Below are 25,906 nucleotides of genomic sequence, written 5' to 3' on the forward strand. Positions count from 1 at the left end.
AATTGCATTTTGTATCCATAAGTAAGAATAAATGGTAATGAAATAGAGAACTGAATAAAAGCTAATTTTCCATGTGGTAGCTTTAAAGTTGACAAGTTAAACACGAGTTCATTTGATCCCCCAACAATCCTGTGAAGGTAGGCACACAGATGAAATTCCTTTTTTATAAATGAGGAAACAGAAGTTCAGACAAGTATACCAGTAGATGTATAGCTATTGAGTGCCAGAAGCTGGATTCAGCTCCCGACTTCAAGTTCAGTGATTTTAAATCCACATTACCTCACTGGCGGGGAAGAGGAGGAGTGGAAAGAGGGGATGTGTGAAAACAAAGTTAGAAAGGATAAAAAGAGAAAAGAAAAATAGAGATAGGGAGTAGTAGGAAATCAATCGGGAAAGCTAAGAACCAATAAATCTGGGGTGGGTGGGGGGAATGGTGCTGGGGATGGCAAATTACCTGAAAGCGGGGTTACTAACCAAGCAATAGGCGGCACCAGGAGGAGGAGGAGGAGGAGAGGAAGGAGGGGTTTGGCAAAAGGCAAAGACAGGGCAAGACATAAAAGGAAGATGACACTAACCGGCTAATGCCATCGCTAACCTACCACAGAAAGCAGTTTGAAGAGTTAACAGCAACAACAAACAACAACAACGAACACCAAAGGGAGGTAAGTGCTGGAACCTGGGTCTGGTTCAGTGCTGGAGCTGGAAAGTGACCAGACCGCATCCGCCGCTACCAGTGCTGGGACCTTGAGAAGCGCAACTTGATCAATTCGCAGAAGTGCCTGGGTCCCCAGCAGCCGCAGAAATATGAGTGAGCTGTACAGCAAAGCCGAGACCGTCATGCTCCGGAAAAAATACCTCGGGTGAGCTGCTGGGCGCAGACCAACATGGGCTGAGGGTCGAGGTGGGGGTGTAGACTGACGGAAAGTACGCAAAGGACTGCTGTGCCACAGACCTGGGAATGGGGCCGATCCTAAGCCTTCTGAAGCCTCTCTCTAACAGAGGGTCAGAAGTGAGGAAATGAGAGTGGTCCCGGGTAGCCAAGGCTGGGAGAAGATCTGGCCACCCAGACCCAAGTAGAGCCAGGGTGCGTCCGCTCGCGTCCCCAGCCTAGGGCTCGCGGCGTGCTCCCTGGCTGCACATCTGCATATGTTAATACCTACCCTGCATATACACACCTACGTTTGTTAATACCTGCGTACCTGCATATATTAATACGTACCCTGAATATGCACACCTGCATATGTTAATACCTGCCCAGCCTGGCCGCCGGATTTCTCGACTGTCTGGGGTTTGGGGATGGGGGTGGGGGGTAAGGATGGATTGCAGAGAGACAGACAGACAGACAGAGACAGAGAGAGACCAAAACAGAGACAGAGAAAGAGTCTCCACCTCGATCTCCAAGAGTCAGTCCCGAGCCCAGCGGTGAAGATGACGGTCTCTGCTCCTTACTCTGCTCAAGGAACAGGACCGAGTCAGCTTCTCTCTAGAAAGGTAAAGAGGTGACATCTCGGCTGCCTCCCCTCGTCCTCCTCTTCTCCTGTCCCACCCCTCCTCCTGTGCCACCTGGGGCTCCCCTGGCCAGGGCTGCGCAGCTTCCCAGGGAGCCTCTGCGGGTGGGTAACAGGAATCGTGCATCATAGCCTCGAAGAAATGCACTACTCCCACCCCCATCACCTTCTCAGAAAACTTTCCACTAGAACCTCGGGACGAACAGACACGCCGGTTTGTGGCCAGCACGGCAGCCACTAGTCCGTCAGAAGTCTCTCAGACCCAGAGAGGTCGCGTTCTTTAGTGGGGACCTTTCCTTCCCCCCACCCTCACCCCAGCGTTTAACAGTGCGTGGCACAGAGTAGGAGCCTAATAAATCCTTGCTGCCTGACAGCACACCACCACCACCACCACCACCCCTGACTCCTGCCCAGCAGGTACTGGGGCTAGAGCAAATGGGATGGGACCGACTGGCCCAGTCAAGCAAGTCTCTGGGGTAGGAGTAGAGGGGTAGGGGATGGGAGTGCCAGCCGGGCTCTAGCTCTAATGCCTCCCCATAGCCTGTTCCGAAGTACCTTGAATTGTATATTCTTAGACATACACATTGTCTTCAGGGTTTGTTTCATTTTTGTATTTATACAAAATATATGTGCTCCTGGCACATAGTGGGGGTACTTAAGAAATGCCTTTTGATTGACGTGATTGGCACCAGTGGGTAGAGGGATTCTGTTCTCTCTCTGGGGCTATGGCAAGTAGCATGCTAATAGAGGAGGATCTTAGAGAACTCTGAGTGTTCTCTAATTTTGTTCTTAGAGAAAGAAATATTCAGGCTACCCAAGCTAAGGAGTGGTTGCCAAAGCCAGCCAAAGAGAAGCTTTGTCCTCTGAGAACTAAGCACCAGTTTTGTTGTTTTGTTGAGGGGGAAAAAAATCTCACATGTTTTTGGAAGCAAATAATAAAAGGAAATTGTATTTGATGAGTGAGTTCCTAATACCTTATAGTCATAGTTCCTAGGTGACAACTGAATTTGATTTAACTAACATTTAATAAGTGCTTACTATGTATTAGGTGCCACAATTTAAACACCAAACAACAATTAGTCTCTGTCCTCAAGGATTCTAAGAAGGAAAGACTATAGAATTTCTTTTTATTTTTCCCCACTTAAGAGTATCTTTTTAATTACATGTAAAGATAGTTTTTCAACATTCACTTTTATACGATTTTGAGTTGCAAATTTTTTTCTCCCTTCCTCCCTCCTTTCCCTCTCCTCTTTCCCTTTCTCCCATCTCTCCAAGTCAGCAAGCAATCTGATATAGGCTATACATATACAATCATATTAAACATTTTTCTATGTTAAAGACTATAGAATTTCAAACTGAACAGGGCCTTAGAAATCATCCAGTCAAATCATCTCATTTTACAAGTGAGGAAACTGAGGCCCTCAAAAATCAACCATTAAGAGATAGACTGAAGACTCAAATCCCACTCATGATCCAAATCCATCAGTCTCTCCGGAATGCTTTATGGTACAATAGCTAATTTAATCATGCAAGAAAAACCTCTGGGACCATCCTTATCTGATAAGCCCCTAGGTCTCATTATTGAACTCCCTGTTTCATTTGCTTCCATTCCCTTGTTATTACATCATTCTTAGAATACATATACACATATTTATGTATGTATGTATATATCTACATTCATTCACTGATATGAGAAGGTGTAGTAGAGAACTGTGTTAAATTGTGCTGTCTCTGGCACTGCTGGCTGTGTGACCCTGAACAAATCACTTAACCACACAATAATCTAGGCAACTATTTATGACTCTGAGTTGCAGAGTTGGTTCTCTAGACCAATGTAATCAAATCAGTGTAATCCTTAATAGATCACACATTTGCTCTGATGATCATAGATGTACAGCCCCACCTATCTACAGTTTTTCTTGAAGCAACCAGAGTTAAGTGACTTGCTCAGGGTCACCCACCTAGTAAGTGTCTGAGTATGGATTTGAACTCAGGTCCTCCTGACTCCAGGGCTGGTGCTCTGTTTACTGAGCCACCTAGCTGCCCCTATAAATGTTTGAAGGAAAGGTTACCTTCTAGTCACAAAAATAAGAAAAGTTTATAAGCAGTTAATAGAATGGAAATTCATTTTCTAACTGCTCATAATAGGCATGGTGGATAACAAGCTGGTCTTGTACTTGAGAAGATATGGGTTCAGTTCCTGCCTCTGATTTATAACTGTTGTGTGACCCCAAACATGTTATTTAACCAGTCAACAAACATTTATTAAGTACCTCCAATGTGCCAAGTATGGCACTAAGCACTGGGGGTATAAAGAAAGGCAAAAGCAATACCTGCCCTTGAGGAGTTTAATCAGGTGGACAATCAGCAAACAATTGTGTGCAAACAGATATATACAGAATAAACCTAGCATAATCAGTAGAGAGAAGGCTCCAGCATTAAAGTTGATCCCAAAGGATACCCTTGGGTTCTCTTAATGAACTATGCATAGGATTTTTATGAAATTTGTCACAATTTTAATAAACCTACAAGTTGCAAAATTAGTGCTGATCTGTGTTGACACAGGAAGTTTCTGCACCTAGGAGCTCCACAGACTGATGAAATTAATGGTTGGGGGAGGGAGGAATTACTACCTTTAACTTATAGATTGTTTTATGTGTTAATTAGTCATTCAATCATGTCCAGCTCTTCATGACCCAGTTGGGGTTTTCTTAGCAAAGATACTGACTCAGTTTGCCATTTCCTTCTCCACCTCATTTTACAGATGAGGAAACTGAGGTAAATATGGTTAAGTGACTTGCCCAGGGTCACACAGCTAGTAAGTGCCTGAGGCTAGATTAGAACTCAGGAAGATGAGTCTTCCTGTCTTCAGGCCTAGCACTCTAAAAGCTACCTTGTTTTATAGCTAGTACTGTCAAGGATTTCAACTATTATGGAGAAGTTTATTTTTAAATGTTCATAGATATCCTCAGTGGAAACACTGAGCTTTCATACTTATGTTCTCTCTGGAAGAACCTTTATGACAAGTCTAAATTATTAATATTAAGTCAGCTAAGTGGCATAATGGATAGAGTGGTGGGCCTGGAGTCCCTTCTAAGGGTCCTTCCTGCTCTGAATTTGTGATCCTATATGGTTGTGCCTTTGTTTACCCACCTGTAAAATGAAGATGTTGGACTTGATGGCCTCTGAGGTCCCTTCTAGCTATGTCTGATTCTATGAAATGTAGTATATGTACTTATGAAGGTTTTTTTTTAAAGTAATCTTTGAGGTTTTGGCATAGCCCCTTGATCTGAGCCTTCCCTAAGAAGTTTAGGGGTACTCTGTCAATCTATAGGTTCTACTCTGTGTCCTTTGAAGTACTTTCCAGTTTTGAGACTCTCAGACTCTACAATTCTGAGTAATGGCTACCAGACCAAGACTGCCTTTCTGTCTTGATTTTTAGGCCATCCTGTAAAGTTTTCTTCGCCAAGGACCCCCTGAAGATAGTTCGGGCCAAGGGCCAATACATGTTTGATGAAAATGGGGAACAATACCTGGACTGCATCAATAATGTTGCTCACGGTGAGTACAGAGGGATACGTTTCGTGGCCAGCACAGATTTATGGGAGCTAAGCTACATTGCTGCAGTTGTCAGTGGTTCCTTCAGGCGCTGGCTAGTGCCACTTGGCTGGGCCAAGAGTTGGGAAGGGGAAACAACCACATTTCTTCTGTGCTACTTGGTTCTTCCCTTCGTTTCCCAGGCACTTGGAATTGTAATGAGTTTCCTGGGCTTTTTGTTTCCTAAATTTCAGTGGGACACAGTCACCCAGAAGTGATCAAGGCTGCCGTGAAACAGATGGAGTTGCTAAATACAAATTCTCGATTCCTCCATGACAGCATTGTTGAGTATGCCAAGCGCCTTTCCGAAACTCTGCCAGAGAAACTATCTGTTTGCTATTTTGCTAATTCAGGGTATGTTTCAGGCTTTGTTTGCTTGTTTGTTTTCTTTTCATCCTTCTTTCTTCTCTCCCCTTCTCATTTTATTTCTTTCATATAAATATATCACCAATTATGTTTTCTGGTCCATATATTCCTGAAAGTGACTGTAGATTATTTCCTAGAGCATATGGAACACCTGAGAAGGTGCTCAAATACTTTGAGGACAGCCTAGGCTAATAATTTACTGATTAGTATGGGGCAAACCAGCTCAATCCAATTCAACAAACATTTATTAAAATCTTAGCATGAGCCAACCATTGTGCTAAGGGCTCAGCAGAGGGAGACAGAAATAAAACAGGTCCTGCCCTCAAGAAGTTTACATTCTATTAGAGATAACCTATTTTTTTTAAGTGGCTCAGCTTCCTGTTTTCCAGTGGAGAGAAAAAGACCGGATGTTACCGAAACTTAAAGTCGTCATGGGCACTACATTCAATGTAGTAAAAGCCATGTCAAAGATATCAATGTGTGGTGCTCATGTTGGTAAACATAACCATTCAAAGTCTGCCCCAAAATGATTAGCACCACAGTGTAGGGAGTAGTCAGAGATCTGATGGAAATTCTCAACAGAAGAATCTGTATTGAGATATACAGTACAGGAATGTTCAAGACAATACAGGAATAAGGGATTTTGCCAAAATGGGAGAAAGTGTCTCAACAGATTATCATTTCTATGAGACATTTCTTAAGACAGTCAATCGAGCACCTTCCACAAGCACTGAAATATAGCTTAAAGAAATCCAAGTCATTAGGTTCCTTTCATTTCTAAAAGTCTATTTCTATGATTTTCAAGACATTCTAGAATGAAGTGTTTATTTAACCCAAACTTTTTTCCTGGGTAAAGAATTTCAAGACAATGCTGGGATCTAAATTACAGTTGTGAAGCATTCTTGTCTTCTCTAAGTGAAATCTCATGAAGTAATGGTTGATTCAGTCTCTGGAGATTCACGTGCTGATGGAGATGCATAAGCTAAATAATTTCATAAAGTCCTTCTTACCTCTGATGCCCAGCATCTCTATCCATCTGACTTTCTAAGACTCTCCAAAGAATTTGCCTCTTTTTTTAGTTCCCAGTGTTGGGAGGTAGTATTACGTCTTCTTCTTTTAGGGGCAGCTAAGTTGTGCAGTGGATAGAGTGCAAGCCTAAACTCAGAAAGACTCGTCTTCCTGGGTTCAAATCTGGTCTCAGACATTTACTGGCTGTGTGACCCTGGGCAAGTCACTTAACTCTGCCTCAGTTTCCTCATCTGTAAAATGAACCAAATGGCAAACCACTCTAGTATCTTTGCCAAGAAAACCTCCAATGGGGTAGCAAAGAGTTGGATACAACTGAACAACAACTTCTTTTAATGTAATGTCTTTAGGTTCTACGAAGGTGAAACAAGTGGGGAACAATTACTGTTGCCTCCATCTCGTAAGAAAATGAAACAATTAGTATTTGCCAGACACAACTTACTCTTGGTAATAGCAAATAGGAACAGAATTTGTACTTCTCTCTGTTGTAACCAAGCTTAACAAAGCCTTCTTATTGTCCTAAATGTTAGCTTTACTGCTGTGAGTGGGTGAGACTAAGGCTTAAATGGGACCAACAGTACTCCTTTTCTTAAATATGTCTGACTCCATATCAATGCTGAAGCAAAATAGCCAGAAATGTATGAGGCAGCATGGCATAGTAGATAAGACCTGGGAAGTCGTATCTCAGACACTTATTAACTGTGTGACCCTAAGCAAGTCACTCATCTTCTGGGGTCCAGTTCCCTCTTCCATAAAATGAGGGGGTTGGATTCAGTGGTTTCTAAGTTCTCTTGCTACCTTTAAATCCATAATCCCATGGTCTTTTGATAGGAGTCAGGAGGACCTAGGTTCTAGTCCTGCCTCTGACAAATACTGAATTTTTTATTGTTGGCAAGCCTCCTAACTTGCTCCTTGGTAACTTTTTGAGGCTACCTGTTACAAAGAAGATGCATTGGAAGTGGGAGCTTCTTCATTGTGAATTCTATGGACCAAATAGAATTCAAATTCTAGTAAAAGAAAGCAGAGAGGAGAGAGAGAGAAAGGAAAGAAGGAAGGAAGACAGGAAGACAGGAAGGAAGGAAAGAAGGATGGAAGGATAGAAAGGAGGGAAGTAGGAAGGAAGGGAGAGAGGGAGGGAGAGAGGAGAAGAGAGGGAGAGAACAAAAGAAGGAGGGAGGAAGAGAGGGAGAAAAGGAGAGAGGAAAGAAGGGAAGGAGGGAAGAAGGAAATGATTGTCTGATATCAAGTACAGCTGAGAGGCCTGGGATCTGAAATGCATATTGTTCACATAATAACTTCATTTGGAATTATAGTTCATGCTGCTGTTGCTTTTCCTAGCTGATGAGAATTAAAATAAGGTGTGAGGTTTATATGGAAGACTCAGTGAGGATCAAGGAATACAACCAATGCTTCGGACGATGAAGAACTAGCCACTTTTATGGACTATCCATGTTAGTATCAAGTGATACTACTAAGACATATTTGCATCTAGCATTTTACTTTATCTTTCAGTTGAGTTGTTTCTTTCTGCAAACACATTAGCAAACAATTATGTGAATGAGGATATCAAAAAAGGACTACATGTCACCTGCCACCCTAATGTGTCTCTTTCTAGATCTGAAGCCAATGATCTTGCTTTACGCCTGGCTCGGCAATACAGAGATCACCAAGATGTGATCACACTTGACCAGTAAGTCTGCAATTATGTAATTATGAAGGAATCCAGCTGATTTTTCGGCACTATTTTGAGTTGGAGTAGAAGACAAAGCTACAAATTTATGTTTCAATAGACATCTCAGTATAGTAAGTGAAAGGTGGATGTAGGGTTTAATGTTGTTTATTTTTTATTAATTGTGGATTTGCAAGGACAGTACTGTAGAGGCTGTTCTAATTGCCAAGGGCTTTGCTTGAGAAAAGGGTAAGCTGACTCCAGGAGGATAGTAGTGCTTTGCTTATAATATTTGGACCTCCTGAACCAAATAACTAGGACTTTCAATCGCTACACATAACGTGAGGAGCAGGTGAGGGGAGCAATGTTTTTCCACTCAATCATTATTTTTTAAATATTCAACCTTATTTAAATTATAAACTACTATGTAGGCCACTTCAAGAAAAATTTTTAAAGAAAAATATATAAGTGCATTTATGTGTGTAGGTATAAACTGAAGAAGGAATACATGTAATTATCATATAAAATATTTGCTGGGTTTTTTTTTTACATTTTCTCATGCAAATATAAGCATTCTATTCAAGTTCATCCCCACCAGTCTCAGTCTTTATCACATTTGGTGTTTTCTCTCTCTTTTCACAATGTTGTTCTTTACCATCTATCTCAAACAGCATTCTTAGAAGTCACAGTTCATATGTTGAGGAAAGACTCTTTCCTATACAGTTAAAATCCTGATACAGAAGCATGCCCCACCCCACCCCCGCCCCCAACAAAAGTCAATCAGAGGACACAACGGCAAGTTGCCTTCCAGTGATTTATTCACAACCACTATTCTTTATAATTTAAACGTGTTTAGCAACTGTTAAACTCCAAGTGATAACTGTGTAACTCTGTCTCATCTCCTGGGTCACTGTACAAAAAAAGGAGTTGAGATGATCACCCATATGCATCAGTGAACTCATCCAAATTATTAATAAAAAAGAATGATATTTTCGGACTTAGTATATTGAAATTCCACAGAGATACATATTGATAAAAGAGGCTATTTTCAGATTTAGTGTATTGAAATTCTATGCATACATACGTACACATAAACATATATGTACACAGACATGCTACATACATATACTTAGATGTCTATAATTAAACTCATAGACATGTATATTCATATGCATTTATGTAAGGCTGTGTTATGCTTGTTTGTCCTCTGTTTCTCTGGGGTGGATAACATCTTACTTGATAGGTCCATGCCTTTCCATATTTTTCTAAGTCCACCAACTCATCATTTCCTATACCCCAGCAGTACTCCAACCTCATACTGTCTAGTTATTTTAAATAATCTAAAACAATATTGATTAACATGGCTGGCATATAGTGTAGTTGCCCTGTTTTTCTCTTTTGATTAAATCTATTTTAGCTTTAAATGTAACTTTATCTGGCATCATGAGTACTACCCCTGCTTTTTTTTTTCCTAATAAATTCTCCTGATCTTTATTTTATATTTGTGTGTATCTCTTCACTTCCTATCCCTCCTGACTTCTCTGCTTTACTTCTACCTGCTACCTTGTCCTACTATTACTTAACCTATCCCCCCAAAGATCCCTCCTTTTTCCTTTCCCCCTCATTGATCTAGACACCCTTTTATACCCTTGCTTATCCTGTTCCCTCACCTTCTTCCCTCTAAAAATCCCTTCCCCCCTTCTTATCCCCTTAGCCTTTTATTTCTTTCTGAATTTAGAAGACTTTTATACCCTTCTAGATACATATATATAGTATATATATATATGTATGTATATATATACATATACATACATATATATATATATATATATATATATATATATATATATATATATATATATATATATATATATATATATATATATACCTTGTTCCCTGTTTAACCCATTCCTGATGAGAGTAGGGTTCCAGAACTACCAGCCCTCCTCCCCCATCTGTGTCAGTTCTTCCTCTTGCACCTCATTTGTATAAGATTATTACTCTTTTTACCTTTTCCTAGATGATATTACTTTTGAGAATCACATCATATTCAGCTCTATCCCAATTTTTCTTTTGAACTACCCAATTACTAATTATGATCTTAGACATACAGTTTACATTTCCTTGTATAGAAAGTAAACAGTCTGTCCTTACTGAATACCTTGTAGTTATTCTTTGATGTTTACCTTATTTTTCTCTTGGATCTTGTATGTCAAATTTTCTATTAAGTTCAGGTCTTTTTGCAATAAAATCCTGAAAGTCTGGCAATTCATTGACCATTTTTTTTGTTCATGATTATGCTTAATTTTGCTGGATATGATATTATCAGCTGCAACTCCAGTTCTTTTGCCCTTCAATATATGGGGTTCCCAAACCTGTGATCTTTTAGTGTAGCTGCTGCTAGGTCTTGTGTGTTCTAACCGTGACTCTGCCATATTTGAATTGTTTTTTTCTTATTGCCCATATTTTCTCCTTGACCTGGGGGCTTTGGAATTTAGCTATGCTATTCCTTTAGGTTTTCCTCACAGGATCTCTTTCAGGTGGTGATCAGTGAATTTTTTCTATTTCTATCTCTTGTTCTAATGCTTCAGGACAAATTTCTTTAATTATTTCTTATATTATATCAAGATTCTTTTTTTGATCGTAGCTTTCACGTAGTCTGATTATTATGTTTTCTCTTCTTGATCTATTTTCCAGATCCATTGTTTTTCTTATGAGATGTTTCACATTCTCTTCTATTTCTCTATTCTTTATATTTTATTTTTTCTTGATTTCTTATAACTTTGCTGGCTTCCCCTTGCTCAATTCTGATTTTTCAAGTTGTTGTCTTCTTTAAGATTCTGGATCTCCTTTTCTAATTGGTTGAGTTTCTTTTCATAATCTTCCTTTTTTTCTTGGATTGTTCTAATTTTGTTTTTTTAGTTTTTCCTCAATCTCTCTCATTTGATATTTAAAGTTCTATGAATTTTTTATAATTAATTTTTATTTTCTAATTTCTAATTTTTATTAGTTTTAACATTTACTTCCATAAGATTTTGAGTTTTGAATTTTATCCCCCACCTTCTCCTCCCCCTTCCCAAGAAGGCATGCAATCTGATATACATATACATTGATATTAAACCTATTTTCACATTAGACATGACATAAAGAATTAGAACTAATGGGAGGAACCATGAGAAAGAAGAAATAAAACAAAACAATGAGAGAAAAGGAGAGCAAATACTATGCTTCCATCTGCATCCAGACTCCCAAGTTCTTTCTCTGGATGTGTTTAGCATTTTGTAGCATGAGTCTTTTGGAGTTGTCTTAAATCCTTGCATTGCTGAAAAAAGTTAAGTCTATCAAGGTCAGTCATAGCACAACGTGGCTGTTACTGTGTACAATATTCTCCTGGTTCTGCTCATTTCACTCAGCATCAGTTCATGTAAGTCTTTCCAGGTTTTCCTGAAGTTTGCCTGCTCATCATTTCTTTATAGCACAACAGTATTCCATTACATTCATATACCACAACTTGTTCAGCCATTCCCCAATTGATGGGCATCCCCTCAATTTTGAATTCTTGGCACCACAAAAAGAGCTGCTATAAATATTTTTGTACATGCGGGTCCTTTTACCATTTTTATGATCTCTGGGACATAGCCCTAGAAGTGATATTGCTGGGCAAAGGGTGTACACAATTTTATAGCCCTTTGGTCATAGTTCCAAATTGCTCTCCAGAATGGTTGGATCAATTAAGAATTCTTTTTGGGCAGGTAACCATTTGACATTACTCTTTGGGGTAGAAGAAGCTTTTTTTGCTTCAGCATCCCCCTCTGAAGATAAACCTTGGTCTTCTCTATTCCCATAGTATCTTTCTATAGTTAGGTTCTTTCTCTTTTGCTTGCTCATTTAAAAAAAAATAAGTTGCTATATTGTAATCATCTCTAGTCCTGGGGCATGAGGGGTGGTGCCTCTGGCCTCACATCCTCTTTCACTTTTCTCCTCCTGGCCTGGAACTGAAACCAAGGACTCTGCCCTCCTCAAAGTGTCCACAACCAGCAGTGTCCTGCCCTACTGCTTCAGCATTCATATCAGCAGAGTCTCAATCTTCCCCTGCTCGGATGTCCCAATTCCCTACACTGTTCAAGAAGTGAAAATTCCTATGGTTCGAGTCGAGGCTACCTCCCAACATAGCTAGCCCCACTTGACTGTTTCAGCAGAACTAGCCTGGAGGTGTTTGACCTTCGCAGGGACCAAACCTCAGTCCTGGGATTTTTCTTCCATTCTTCTCCCGTTGTTTTCAGAGGACTACTGTTCTGCCCCAACTCTTGTTTATTTTCACTTCTCTACATTTGCCCCGAGGTGCTATTTTTGTCTTGTTTGTGAGGGAAATCTGGAGAGCTTGAAATTTTCTGACCTACTCTGCCATCTTCCCAGAATCCTCCAAAATAATTTCTTTAAGAGCTCAAAGGTACAGAATATAATTTAACTCTTAAAAATGCCTTTAAATAAAGGTTTTAAGAATGGTATCTATAGTGGTGAGGATTAGGTGGTGGTGGCGGGGGCAACTCCTGGACAAGTAACTCCATTGAAGGGCACCATTGCCATTGGGGAAGATGGAGAAAACAGCTCATCACCTCCCCACCCCAGAACTGATAGGCTTAGCTTTTTTTACATTCCCCTCCCACAGAGGCAGCTAATTTTTTGCAAGCCAATGGCCAACTGACTTTCTAAATGTGTCAGAGAAACTTTTTCACACTTCATAAACACTTTAAGTTATATATGTGTGTGTATGCAATATATGTAACATAGTTTACCACATTAATACCTTATTACCTACCCATTACTTTCCATGATTATGTGGGTGGGGAGGGGGAGAGACTAAATCTATCTAATATATAAAAGTTAATTCTACCTATATGATTTCAAAGCTCAGCAAGGCAAGGTAGGAAATCTCAAAACAAAATGAATTATGTCCACTTTACCAAACCTAATATTTTATTAGCAAAAACATTTGTTTAAGTCCCAAATCTTTCCCTTTCATGCATGTGTGTGTACATATATATATACACACACACATATACACACACATGTACACATATGTATACATACACACATATATGTGTGTGTGTGTGTGTGTGTGTGTTATATACGCATGATGCTGAAGGGGCCAAAGGAGTTCTATTGCCAACTTGACCATGTTAAGTAGGGTGTGCTTCCTAGAATCATGTGCTATTTTCTTCATTTTTCTTGATTATGGAATAATATTAATCTTAACATATTAGAAGAAAACTTCCTTCAAAGTTGTATGTATCACTCTTCCTTTCAGTGCCTACCATGGTCATGTTTCTTCCTTGATTGAAATTAGTCCATACAAATTTCGAAAAGGCAAAGACGTCAAGAAAGAATTTGTGCATGTAGTAAGTATATACGTTAATCTCACCTACCCTGGGAAATAAGATTGCACTTTGACCCACCACCTTCACCAAGATTAGTTTCTAGGGGTGGCAGCTATCAATGTGCCCTTGAGTCTTGTTTGCCATTACCCTTGCCAGAGTGGACAGCCTCATCACTGTCCTTAAGTCTGAGTTGCTTTATCACAACTTAACACAAAATGATAGTAGTCAATTTTTAAAAACACTTGTGATCCTATAATTTGTAATCTTCTTTAAAAATATAATAACTAAAGATTGATTCCCTTCTTTGCGTTCTCAAAAAGAACAACTGCCTTTTTTCCCCATAATTTTAAGCTTTGCAAGTAACATTTGGTAAAGCATTCATCAGTTAGCTAAAATGAGCATTACCTCTTCTCCCCTTTCTTCCCTGCCCTCCCCCCGCCCCCCACCTCATGGTAGACAATATGTTACAGTGGAAAGGACAATGAATGGCTCTAAAGTCAGAAGTTGTTTTTGTTGAGTCTTTTCAGTTGCATCTGACTCTTTGTGACCCCATTTGGGGTTTTTGTAGCAGAGATACTGGAGTGGTTTGCCATTTCCCTCTCCAGCTCACTTTAGAGATGAGGATATTGAGGTAAACAGGGTTAAATGACTTACCGGGGGTCACACAGGTAGTTAAGTGTCTGAGGCCAGATTTGAACTCAGGAAGATGAGTCTTTCTGACTCCAGATTCAGCTCCCTATCTGGGTGGCCCAGCACCACCTAGTTGCCCAGAGTCAGAAGACATAGGTGCAAATCTTGTCTCTGATGTTCGCTACCTGCATGAGCTTAGGCTGCTAAAGCCCCTGGGGCCTCAGTTTCTTCATGTATGAATCAGGGGGATTAGACTAGGTGGCCTCTGAGATCTCTTCCAGATCTAAATTTTAGGTTCCTATCACCTATAACACAATATGGTTGGGTGGCTCTAGATCTATGATTCTATACAAAGATCATGCTAAATTTTCAATGTAGAAATCCTATCTCCTGATGCTTTCAGGCACCAACTCCAGATATCTACCGAGGGAAATATAGGGAGGACCACCCAGATCCAGCTGGTGCTTATGCAGATGAGGTGAAGAAAATTATCGAAGAAGCCCAGAAAAATGGGCGGAAGGTTTGTATTGACCTCTACAGACATAATTTAACATCTTTCATAAATTGGTTTGAAAAGGGACTTGGAATTGAGGGGAGAACCAAATCTTATGGACCTAAATTTTCATGAGAGTCTTTTATGATATTCTTTTTGTATTTTCATTGGTACAAACTACAAAAGGGTGGGAGCACTGAGGTTTGTCTGCAAGAAGAATGGGGGACTGAGCCTGGGATTTCCTCAGTGTATGACCACTGCTTTCTCCCCAATGCAGTGTGAGATCATGCTCTGGGGGTCAAAGTGCTGGGCAAATGGCACCTTCATGTCTCTTCTCCAGTGGTCCATTTCTAACCTACCAAAAGGAGTGAGGGCAAAGACCCTCAGCATTCTGGGAGAAGTATTCATTTCATTTGCAAATGGCACCAAGGGCTAATGTTGGCTTGAGAAGGGGACATAGTGACCCTTGGGTTCCAGGACCATGCTAGGTTTCAGACCAATATTTTAGAGCATCCTCAGAACTGGCTCAGTCTTTGGAAACTAGGGAAGATCTGGACCTAGTCAGATCTACAAAGTCTGAAGGAGAAACCTATCAATATACCTGACATTTAAAGTCTAAGCGAGTTGCCAATAGTCAAAAAACAGAGCAGGGCTGAGAAGTGTTAGCCAGCCCTTTTTCACCTCAACTGAGTTCAGTTTAATGTCCTATACTGGACTTACTTTGGGATTTTGAAAAGCATAGAATTTTGAGAGGCTCCATGACATAGTGAAGAAGGTGCCAGACTTGGAATCAGGAAGATGTGGATTCAGATCCTAACTGTGATCTTTGATAGTTGTATGACTCTGAGTAAGCCCCAATAACATCTCAGCATCTCAAGGAATTCCATAGAATTGCCTAGTATGTCACAGAGCAATGCTGATGAAATCATAGACATGGTCCTAGGTCCTGGTCCATTAGTCATATTATAGTCTATATCGAGAGTTCTTAACCTGGAATATGTGACCTGTGTTTTTAAAATATTTTAGTAACTATTTCAATAGAATTGGTTTCTTTCAAAATCCTTTTTATTTCATTATGCATATAAAACATCCCAAAAAGGGGTCCCCGGGCTTTATCAGACTGCCAAAGGGGTACAGGACATAGAGGTTGTAAACCCCTAGCCCAGATATAATACCTAACATTTGGGGCTTTAAAAAACATTATATTTATTACTAACAGAGAGTCTTCTCATCTTCCTCCTTCTCCTTCTCTTTCTCCTGTATCTTCCTTCCCCTCTCTCCCTGCCCTCCTTCTACATGTTTTCTTCTAGGTCTTGGCACTGTATACCAGCAGCAGCAAAAAAAACCAGTTGCACAAGAGGTGAAAGTTGCTTATGCTCTTGGGAGCTTCCTGCTTTTTGACTATAATGGGTTCCTTCAATGTAACGTCCACTTCTTAATGCACATGTTGCTCATCAGCAATGTTTCCAGGAAGATTGCCCTCTCCATTTCATGGCAAACCTTGGTGCCAAGAGAGGGTTGCCTAAGTTGTATAGGAGGCAGTCAATAAAATAAGATTGGTGCTCTCTCCCTCCCCTTACAGAGAGTTGGTTGACATCCTACCCACAGGATGCAGAGCTGACAGAGGAAGCCAGACATAAGATGAAAGTTTCAAGAATGTGAGAACTACAGATTTTGTCCTTTGTTCTCAAAGAATCATTTTCTCTTTTCCATCTTTAGTCACTGGAAATACTCCAGCTGGTGGCACACCATGTGAAAACCTTTGAACTAATGTAAGGGTTCTATATGCAAGAAAGCCATAAGCTAGGGGGTATAGTAGCTCCAAGTACTGGACTTGGAGCTAGGAAGTCCTGAGTTCAAATCCTAACTCAGGTACTGACTTTCTCTGAGCATCCACAAAATGAGGATGATAGTAATAATCCTACTTCTTTTGTGTTATTGTAATGATCAAATGAGAGAATACCTGTAAAGTACTTTGCAGATCGTAATATGCTCTATAAATGTTAGCCAAAATTGTTATTAGAGAGGCAATATTGCATAGTGAATAGAGGTATGGCCTTGGAACCAAGAAAATCTGGGTTCAAATATGTTCTCTGATAATTACTGGCTACGTGACCCTGGGCAAGTAAGTCACTTAACCTCAGTAATTTATCCAACTCTTTAAGATTATAAATTGCAGAGAAGGTACCAATCTGCATTGACTGTTTCCTCATCTGGAAGTTTTCTATACCAATGCAACAGCAAGCCCAGTCATCATCATCATCATCATCGTCATCATCATCATTGTAACTGTGTAGAGAGAAGGCAATTCAAGTTTTCTTTGCTTTCATGGATTGGCATTATTAGTACTACATATTTTCAAAATGTGTTCAGACTCAGTGCATTGTAATGATATCTCTGAGTAAAAATTAAATTTTTAAATATCAATTGATCCCTCTTTTTTTTCCCTCCATGCCTTACAGTTGATGATGTAACCCTTTGGAACCACACTGAATGGGTGACTCATGCCTCACACCTTGTGCTTGATGAACTCCTAATGAGAGATTTTCCATGGAATCATTGTATGGCTTCTTTGTCCCGCCTGCAGTGTTCTCTTCTTTTCTAGCACATTCTTGAAATTAACTGATTTATAAGGAAAATCATTCTGGTTACTGCGTATACAAAGGGGAGACAATCAGCTTGATGGATTCTGATTTCATCTCCTTTCATGTAGATTGCTGCCTTTATTGCTGAGTCCATGCAGAGCTGTGGAGGCCAAGTCATTCCACCAGCAGGCTACTTCCAGAAAGTGGCAGAGTACGTACTGGACTTGGGGCACACTGAGCATTGTGACAGTCACCAACTGGAGACTATTTTTGCCCACTTTAGTCTTCTTTACTCTCCAATATCATAATAGTCATTTTACCTGGTGCAAATCAAATCATAATTCATTTAGTAAGCTTACACTGAAATGCGATGTATCCCTACATTTTAATATGGCAATTCAGTAATTGTCTTGTAAAGCTATTGGGAAAACTATCCCCTTTTTTGATAATCATGGGTGCCTTTATAGGATCTCAAGAGTACCATGTCTTTTTGCTTTTCATCGTGCCCCTTTACTTTTCAGATATGTCCACAAAGCAGGGGGCGTATTTATAGCTGATGAAGTTCAAGTTGGTTTTGGTCGAATTGGGAAACATTTTTGGAGCTTCCAAATGTATGGTGAAGACTTTGTACCAGACATTGTTACCATGGGTAAACCTATGGGCAATGGACACCCACTGTCTTGTGTCGTGACAACCCAAGAAATTGCAGAAGCTTTCAGTGCTTCCGGAATGGAGTATTTTAACACGGTAAATTTTGTTTTCAGACAAACATTTTTTATAAAAGGGGAAAGTGATATGTGCTCCTTTGTTTTCTCCAAACTTGGTAACAGGTAAAGTTAGCATTCTATCAAATAAGTTTCTTCCTTCAATTCGATATGCTTTTATTGTCAGTGATTTTGAGGAAACCACTTCCTTAGTTACTTCATCTGTAAAATAAGGGAGGTTGGTCCCTTAGGTAGGTCCCTTCTAGCTCATTTAGGTAGGATCCTATGAACTTCTTCAGGGGCTGGTATATGAAAGACAATGCTCTGGGTCCTAGGAGTTCCAAGATGAAACAGGACACACAGTTGCTGCTCTTTAGGAACTTACAAGTGAATAGATTGGAAATAATTACTCCAACCCCTCACCAAAAAAAAAAAATCCCTTTGGTGGGGAGATAAGTTCAAAGGAGAGCTCCAAAAAAAATGCTATTAAAAAAATCCGAACAAGGGTCTTTATTTGGCAGAGGCACAAAGAGAATCCATTTCTGGCAGGAGAAGACAGCAAGCAGGAAGGCAGAAGCAGAAACAGGACAGTACAGGTTAAGAACTTAGAGACTAGAATAGGACAGTTACATAAAAATAAGAGAGCTATCCCCAGAATCCTAGCCAAACTCTGACTAGAGTAAGTTAGGTGCCATTTGTCCCAACTCAGCCAGTGATCTCTCCTTGGTCTTAATCATTTTTTCCCAACTATTTTGTCATGTTTACATATACTAATAAATAGTTGTCTTGCTAAACCACAGGCATAGTTGCATTTCATTCGTGGATGACATGATCCTTGCATGTGTTTCACATTACATATAAATTCATAAATCATCTTTTAAAGCCTTTAGATTATGAGGCACCATTTTAAAAATAACCTAAGGATGTAAGGCTTCTGCCATAACAGTTGCTGAACTTTTATCCTGGGAGAGTTTTGTTACTTTGAAGATTTATCCCCAGTCACTTTTAACTTTAAGGCTTGAAAAGTTGGTGCTTGTAGAGCATAAGATAAAAGAATTTGGTATCACTCAAAGTTGGATTCAAATCTAGTGAAATTCAAATCTCATAAAACTATTAGTGACGGGCCAGAAGAGGACATTTTAGCTTTAGCTGTTGGCTTTGCCTAAAATTGCCTCATATTAAACAATCAATGAACAAAACTTAAAAAATAATATTTGTACTAATCTGTGACAGCCAATGTTTTCCTAGATATTGAATTATAAAAGGTTTGATGGTAAGTAAAAAAAATGCCCTTCAGAGTTAATTTTCACTTGCTTCTGAGCTCAAGAATTTTGGCAGGATTGCTGGTAGATGCAGGGAGACCACTCATCTAACTGCTGGGTTTTGTCTTCCATCTTTGTGCACAGTATGGAGGAAATCCAGTGTCTTGTGCTATTGGCTTGGCTGTCCTGGATATAATTGAAAAGGAAGATCTCCAAGGAAATGCCACACAGGTTGGAAATTACCTAATTGAGTTACTGAAAAAGCAAAAAGCAAAACATCCATTGATAGGGGATATCAGGTATGTTCATCAAGGAGGGTGGCTAGATAATTGTATGATAATATTTTGACCCTAGAAGTATGTTCCTAACCCAATACCCAAAAAGTCTAAAAATAATGAGTTTTCCTTCCATTTTACACTGCATATCTTGTAGGTGCATGGTTATTTGAGTACATGAGAATATAAGCTCATTGAGAATAGGGACTGTTTTTTGTCTCTTTATATCCCCAGTGCTTAGCAGATAGTAGGTGCCTAACTGATGCTTCATGATGTTGTTGTTCAAATTAAGTGAGAATCTGTCTTTTTCAAAAGTGTATGCTGCCATCTACTAGGCAGCTGGGGAAGGCAGTTAATAGAATGCTAGGTCTGGAGTCAGGAAAAACCTGGGTTCAAAACCTGCCTTAGTCACTTATTAGTTGTATGACCGTGGGCAAGTACCTTAACCTTCCTAATCCTGAATTTCTTCATCTGTAAAATGAGGCTAATTGCTAGGAGCACAAAATGAGCTAATATATGTAAAATATTTTGTAAACATTACTATTATTATAACAATTGTGCTAAGAAGCTAAAGAAAGTTGAATTATTATCTTTAGAAAGGCAGTGTGGCATTATGAATAGAAAAGTGACCTTGGAATCAAGAAAGTCTAGGTTCAAGTCTGTTCTCTGTTACTTACAGGCTGTATGATCCTAGGCAAGTCACTTAATTTCTGAATAGGTCAAAAGACTTGGAAAAGAGAAACTTTTTTCATTTGTTAGTCAAGTAGGAAAAAAAATCTTATTTTGAAAGAAATTGTTTCTAAAAACAATTAGTAGCCTCTGACTATGGTTTTGGTACCTTAAACTAGCCTGAATCTGCAATGGTTAGACATGGAAGGTCAGAGACCCACTTCATTACCAGTAAGTGAAGGTTAAACAGAAGCATTGGGGATAATTTTTTTTTAAGAAAATGAGGCATTCTCTCCTGATAGAATGAATATCAGTTCTTCCTCCATCTTTCCTAGGGGCATTGGCTTTTTTATTGGAATTGACTTAGTGAAGGACCAACAGAAAAGGACCCCTGCCACTGCTGAAGCACAACATATCATCTATAAGTAAATATACCTTTTGTTTCTGTGTCTAGTTTGACAGATCAGTTATTTGCCAATCCAACCATGTCATACGGAGCTTGAGAATTCTAGTCTTTGCTCCTCTTCCATCCAGGAAAAGGACAATTAATCATCTGCTATATGGGTGGGATTGTGTGAATTTGAGAAAGAGAAAATGGATGGGGGTGGTGGTACATTTGTGTCTATGTGCTACCTGACCCTCCTGGAGGAGCTCTTTGCATTTTGCATTTTTATTCTAACGTTTGACATTTATTCACATCTAAACATATTTCTCTTACTAGGATGAAAGAACAGAGAATACTTATGAGTGCTGATGGTCCCCACAGGAATGTTCTTAAAATAAAACCGCCAATGTGCTTCACAAAAGAAGATGCTAAGTTCATGGTGGAACAACTGGATAAAATTCTCACGGGTTAGTTTTGCAATTCCCTAGATTATCCCTCTTTTTCGTTTTCCTCTGATCTCATCTGTCCAAAACCCATCTAACTTTTACTCTCTATGCCCACAGCCTTTGAAGACAGAAATGCCTACGTAACTTTAGATTTAAAAATGGGGGATGGGAGGAGAGGGGGAAAGAAATCTGGTAGAATGCAGTCCCACTCCAAAAGTAAGACTGCACTGAGAAAAGAAAATAATTTGCTTTTAGGGGAGGGGGAGGGCTTGAATTGTGATTTCTTTAATATAGGGAAAAGTCATAGTGAAGGCCTCTTCTGATAAACATCATCACCTGCTTTGCATCTGAGGACATTGAGGTGTTAAGTGATGCCCAAGATCACCCAGCTAGTATGTGTCAGAGTCAGAATTTGAACTCAGATTTTTCTGATTATAAAGCCAGCTCTACCCACTACGTCCTACTGCCTCACAAATACATCCCTAGAATAAGGTTATTATAAATTCATGTGCTTCAGTCTCACAAAATATGTGTATCCCCATTTGGCACAAATAATTTTGGTGCTCAGAGTTCTAAGATTCCAACTAAAAGTCATTTCACTGATTGCAACACTTTTATTCCAAAACAATATATGATCTTTTCCGTTCCGTTTTAAAGAAGGGCCAGAGACATACATTGCAGCTTCTCAGTTGTTTCTCTCCTTAATATCCATTATGTAGAGTCTGTAGTTCATAGAATCACAGATCTAAAGCCATCTATCACAACTCCTTCATCTTACAGATGAGGAAACTGAGACACAGAGAAGTGAAAGCCTTGCCCAAGTAGTAAGTGTCAAAGGTAGGAATCAAATGAAATCCTCTGTCCATTCTTTCTTTGGCATTTTACTGCCTCCTCTGTAAGCAGAGTACTAGCTTTCCTACCACTTACCATTTTCTGTCAGTTCACTGACAAACCATTAGAGAGAGTAGGGGAAGCAAATGACTATTTGATGAATACAAACCCATTTAGTGAGGTGAGTCCAAAAGACATGGTCTCACAATAGGATGGACATTTTTCAAGTATATGTTGCACATTGCTACAACAAAAAGGGAAAGATGGCAGTTGGCCTTATAGAATATTAGAGCTAGAAGGGCTGGTCCTACCCCTTCTTTGTGTAAGCCGAGACCCAGAGAAGGAAAACGGCATGTAGTATCATAGATTTAGTTCTGGAAGTGCCCTTAGAGGCCAGTGAGTCCAAATCCCTCATTTTACACTTGAGACAACTGAGGCACAGAGACTTGCCCAGGGTCACACATAGTGGGTAGACAGTTGGTTTCATAATCGGGCACAGTGCTCAACTACTATTCCACACTAGTGTCATGTTAAATATAAATAATCAATCGATATTCCCAGCAAAACAATCATCTGGATTTATCTTCAATGTTACAATTCAAATATACCATATACCTACTAATTTCTTTTTTAAAAAATTAATTTATTTTTAGTCTTCAACATTCACTTCTGTAAGATTTTTGAGTTATAAAGTTTCTCCTCTTCTTTACTCTCCCCCCTCCCTGAGATGGCGTGCAGTCTGACATAGTATGCCTATTAATTTTAAGGCACTGTGATAGAGACCAAGAATACAAAGATGAAATGAAATGTACTTTCTGCTTCATGGAAATTGCAGTTTAATGGAGAGAGGATAAAACTTGGAAACAAATATATATATGATGAAAGGTAGACTGACAAGTGTAGAAGGAGAGATCCAAAGTGCTTTGAGAAGATTGAGGAGGGAGAGATCTCTTTAAGTCAGGTTTCAGGGAGGGAATAGTTCCTGAATTGGGCTTTGAAGCAAGGCAAGGATCTTTATAGGTGGAAGTGTGGTATTTCAGGTACAAAGGAAGAGTGTAAGTAAATGAATGGAGACAAGAGACAATGGCAGGATGAGAACAAGGCACGATGAATAGGCTAGAGTGGTAGGGATCTCCACTACATTTGAATTACCACTCTTTTTTAAAGCATTTCCTCTTAATTGTTAGAGTTTACTAAAGGAGACAATCAGGCTTTCTTTCCCCCTCACTTTTCAGAAGGACGTTCCCCACAGTCTAAATCACTAATTGGAGAAAGATTCAGGACACTGCTCTCCCTTGACAGAGGGAATCTTCATTAGCACTTCACAACATTTCTCTTTCCCTTGAACATCTCAGCCAAAGCCTTCCTAATAACGGCAGAAAGCAGTAAAAGTTTGGTAACTGATTTTCTAATACGATTATATTTTCCTTTATATAGTTTTAGAAGAAGCCACAGGACCCAAGAGTGAAGTAAGATCCAACTTTCCTTTCTTTGTTTTTAATGGGGGTGGAGGGTGGTGAGGGATTAAACATTTTCTAATGAGGTGCAGTGACCAAGTCTCCCTTGTGAAACTCGTGGTTTTGTATACACACAAAAAAATATTTGCCAGACTAAAGATCTAGCAAGGATAATTCCCTTTTTCCCCTTGAATAAGTCAAGAACATCTCAGGCTGAACTATCTAGGGCCCCTTACCATTGGCGAACAAGTAAAAGGGACTCTCATATTTCATCAAAAATATTCCCTTTTCTGTTGGGAAAGGGCTCCTACAAGATGCTAATATAGGGTGTTCCTAAAGTCTGGACACATAGGCAAAAGTATATATTTTCAAGAAATAAAATGAATGAAATTTTCAACACCATTTTATTTATTTGGAATATTAACAAATAACATCTTCAATTCATTTGTGATGCAAAGGTTGATGCGCTTTGCAAGATTCACATGAACTCCATGCAATAGCTCCACATTGCCATCAATTGTCTATGTGTCCAGACATTAGGAACACCCTGTAGAGAGGGTGTTCAAAGAACAGATCCCAACTGCAGAAAGGCCTTGATGATTTAAGCCCCTGTCTTGGCTCTTAGGCACCAATATACCCATCTCCAGACTCCAACACAACAGTTACCTTCACATCAGCAAAAGATCCATACAGAGAAACCAAAAGACCATTAGTTCACCCTGAAACGAGGTGAATTAAAGTGGAAGGCCCTAATGGAACCAGGACCTTGCAAACTAACAGTTCTGTTATAACATGGCCTGGTTCCTGCGTGTTTGGGGTTCTCCCAGCAGAGGGCCATACTCCAGCTGCAGTCCCTACTCACTATTGTGATGTCATTGCTACTGGAATGAACTGCTACTGGAAACTGGGTTGGCGCATTTCCAGTCAGTCAGTAAGCGATGGGCTTACAATGTGCTGTTCGCTGTGTTAAGTGTTGAGGATACAAAGAGAGGAAAAAATGCCACCCTTGCCCTCAAGGAGCTTACCTTCTCATGGGGGAGACATCATAGAAACAACTACATATGTACAAAATATATACGGTATAAACAGGAAGTAAACTCAGAGGGAGACTTTTTCTCAATTTAGAAGCTAAGAGAGTTGCTTAGAGCACCAAGAGGTCAACTTGCCCTGGTCACACAGTCAATATGTCTCAGAGTCAGGACTTGACTCCTTGTTTTTCTGGTTCCAAGGCTATTTCTCTCTCCACTGTACCTGGCCTGCCTTATGACTATAAATATTTGTCAGGACATCCTGTGAAGGAAAGGATCCTTGTCCACTAGAAACCTGGCTATATTTTACTATTCAAGTTTAAGGGACATAAATTTGGCCCATTGTTCCCATATTACAGATTAGAAAACTGAGGTCTAGAGAAGTTAAGTAAGGGATTTGCTCAAGACCACACAGGTCCTTAGTGTCTATTTTCTGAAACTTCGGCCTTGATTCAAATTTGGTTGGGGAAGATTCTTGTAATTAACATAGTGCCTGACACAGAGTAAGTGCTTAATAAATACTTAGATTACACCCATTAAGATTGGGAATGTCAGGGGGCAGCTAGGTGGAGCAATGAGTTCAATTCCAGCCTCAGATACTTGCCTGTGTGACCTTGGGCAAGTCACTTAACTCCAATTGCCCTGCCTCCCCACCTCCAAAAAAAAGAAAAGATTGAGGATGTCAACTTTTTGGATCCAGTAGAATTTGCCTAAAGGAAAACCACTAGGTTTCCCAAAAATCACTCTCAAGTTTGTTTCAGACAAATTATTTCACATTCATTTACATATACAGATACATATATACATACATACACATTTTTTTCATATGAATTGAAATAAAAGATCTGTGAAAGGGGAACGGGCTTAGGGACTTGAGTTCAGATTTTATAGAAAGACCAGAGAGGAAGAGGTTCAATTCTTGTCAATTTTACAGAGTAAATTTACCCAGGGAAACTTGTTTAGCTTTGAATAATTCACTGGAATTTACTTGGTCTTGTGTTGTAGAGGCTTAATGAGGCAAGCTCAAACAGTGCCAGTGACAGCACCAGTCAGGCTGGCGAAAACACCAATAAAAAGAGGAACGGATTGTACGAAGAAAAACATACGGTGCCTGGGAAAAGGATCCGGACGTGAAACTCGTGGCTACAGACAAACGGAACAGTGGGCTTTAAAGAGAAGGAGCACAAGGGCCTGGCAGTTTTCTTGACTTTTCCTGCTGTGATTAGCCTGTGCACTTAACAGCGGGATGTAGAGTTTTTGTTCATTCTGTATGGATTTGTAAATAACCCAATCAATAAGCGATGTGTAAAAACGAACTGCTAATCAAAACGCTTGTCCTAGGAAATCCTTACTTGACCTTTGTGAATCAGAGTGCTTAATTTATTCTGTTTTATGTAAAATTTAAATATGTAAATTGAACATTAAGTCCAATGTGTACTGTTCACATTTTAATGATTAATGTTAGAAGGCAAAACACAATAAGCTTCTCAGTTTTGAAGCTTAAGGGATCTAAATAAAATTTAGCCTTACAACAATTTAATATGTAAAAGTATGTTTATAGATTACAATAAAATCACATCTTAATTTTCTATCAAAA

The 25,906-nt window shown here is 39.6% G+C and overlaps 1 protein-coding gene across 1 annotated transcript; it reads left to right on the top strand.

Annotated features, from left to right (window-relative positions):
* Positions 1-566: 566 nt before the first annotated feature.
* ETNPPL (ethanolamine-phosphate phospho-lyase) lies at positions 567-25,906 on the top strand. The gene is made up of 13 exons (XM_036764113.1): positions 567-860; positions 4,951-5,069; positions 5,300-5,459; positions 8,113-8,187; positions 13,475-13,565; positions 14,578-14,694; positions 17,381-17,463; positions 17,774-17,999; positions 19,363-19,517; positions 20,498-20,587; positions 20,884-21,014; positions 23,262-23,293; positions 25,315-25,906. The coding sequence occupies exons 1-13, from the start codon at positions 805-807 to the stop codon at positions 25,441-25,443; spliced, it is 1,464 nt and encodes a 487-aa protein (XP_036620008.1). The 5' UTR covers positions 567-804; the 3' UTR covers positions 25,444-25,906.

This window comes from Trichosurus vulpecula, chromosome 6, assembly GCF_011100635.1.
Source record: "Trichosurus vulpecula isolate mTriVul1 chromosome 6, mTriVul1.pri, whole genome shotgun sequence".
Classification (NCBI taxonomy): Eukaryota; Metazoa; Chordata; class Mammalia; order Diprotodontia; family Phalangeridae; genus Trichosurus; species Trichosurus vulpecula.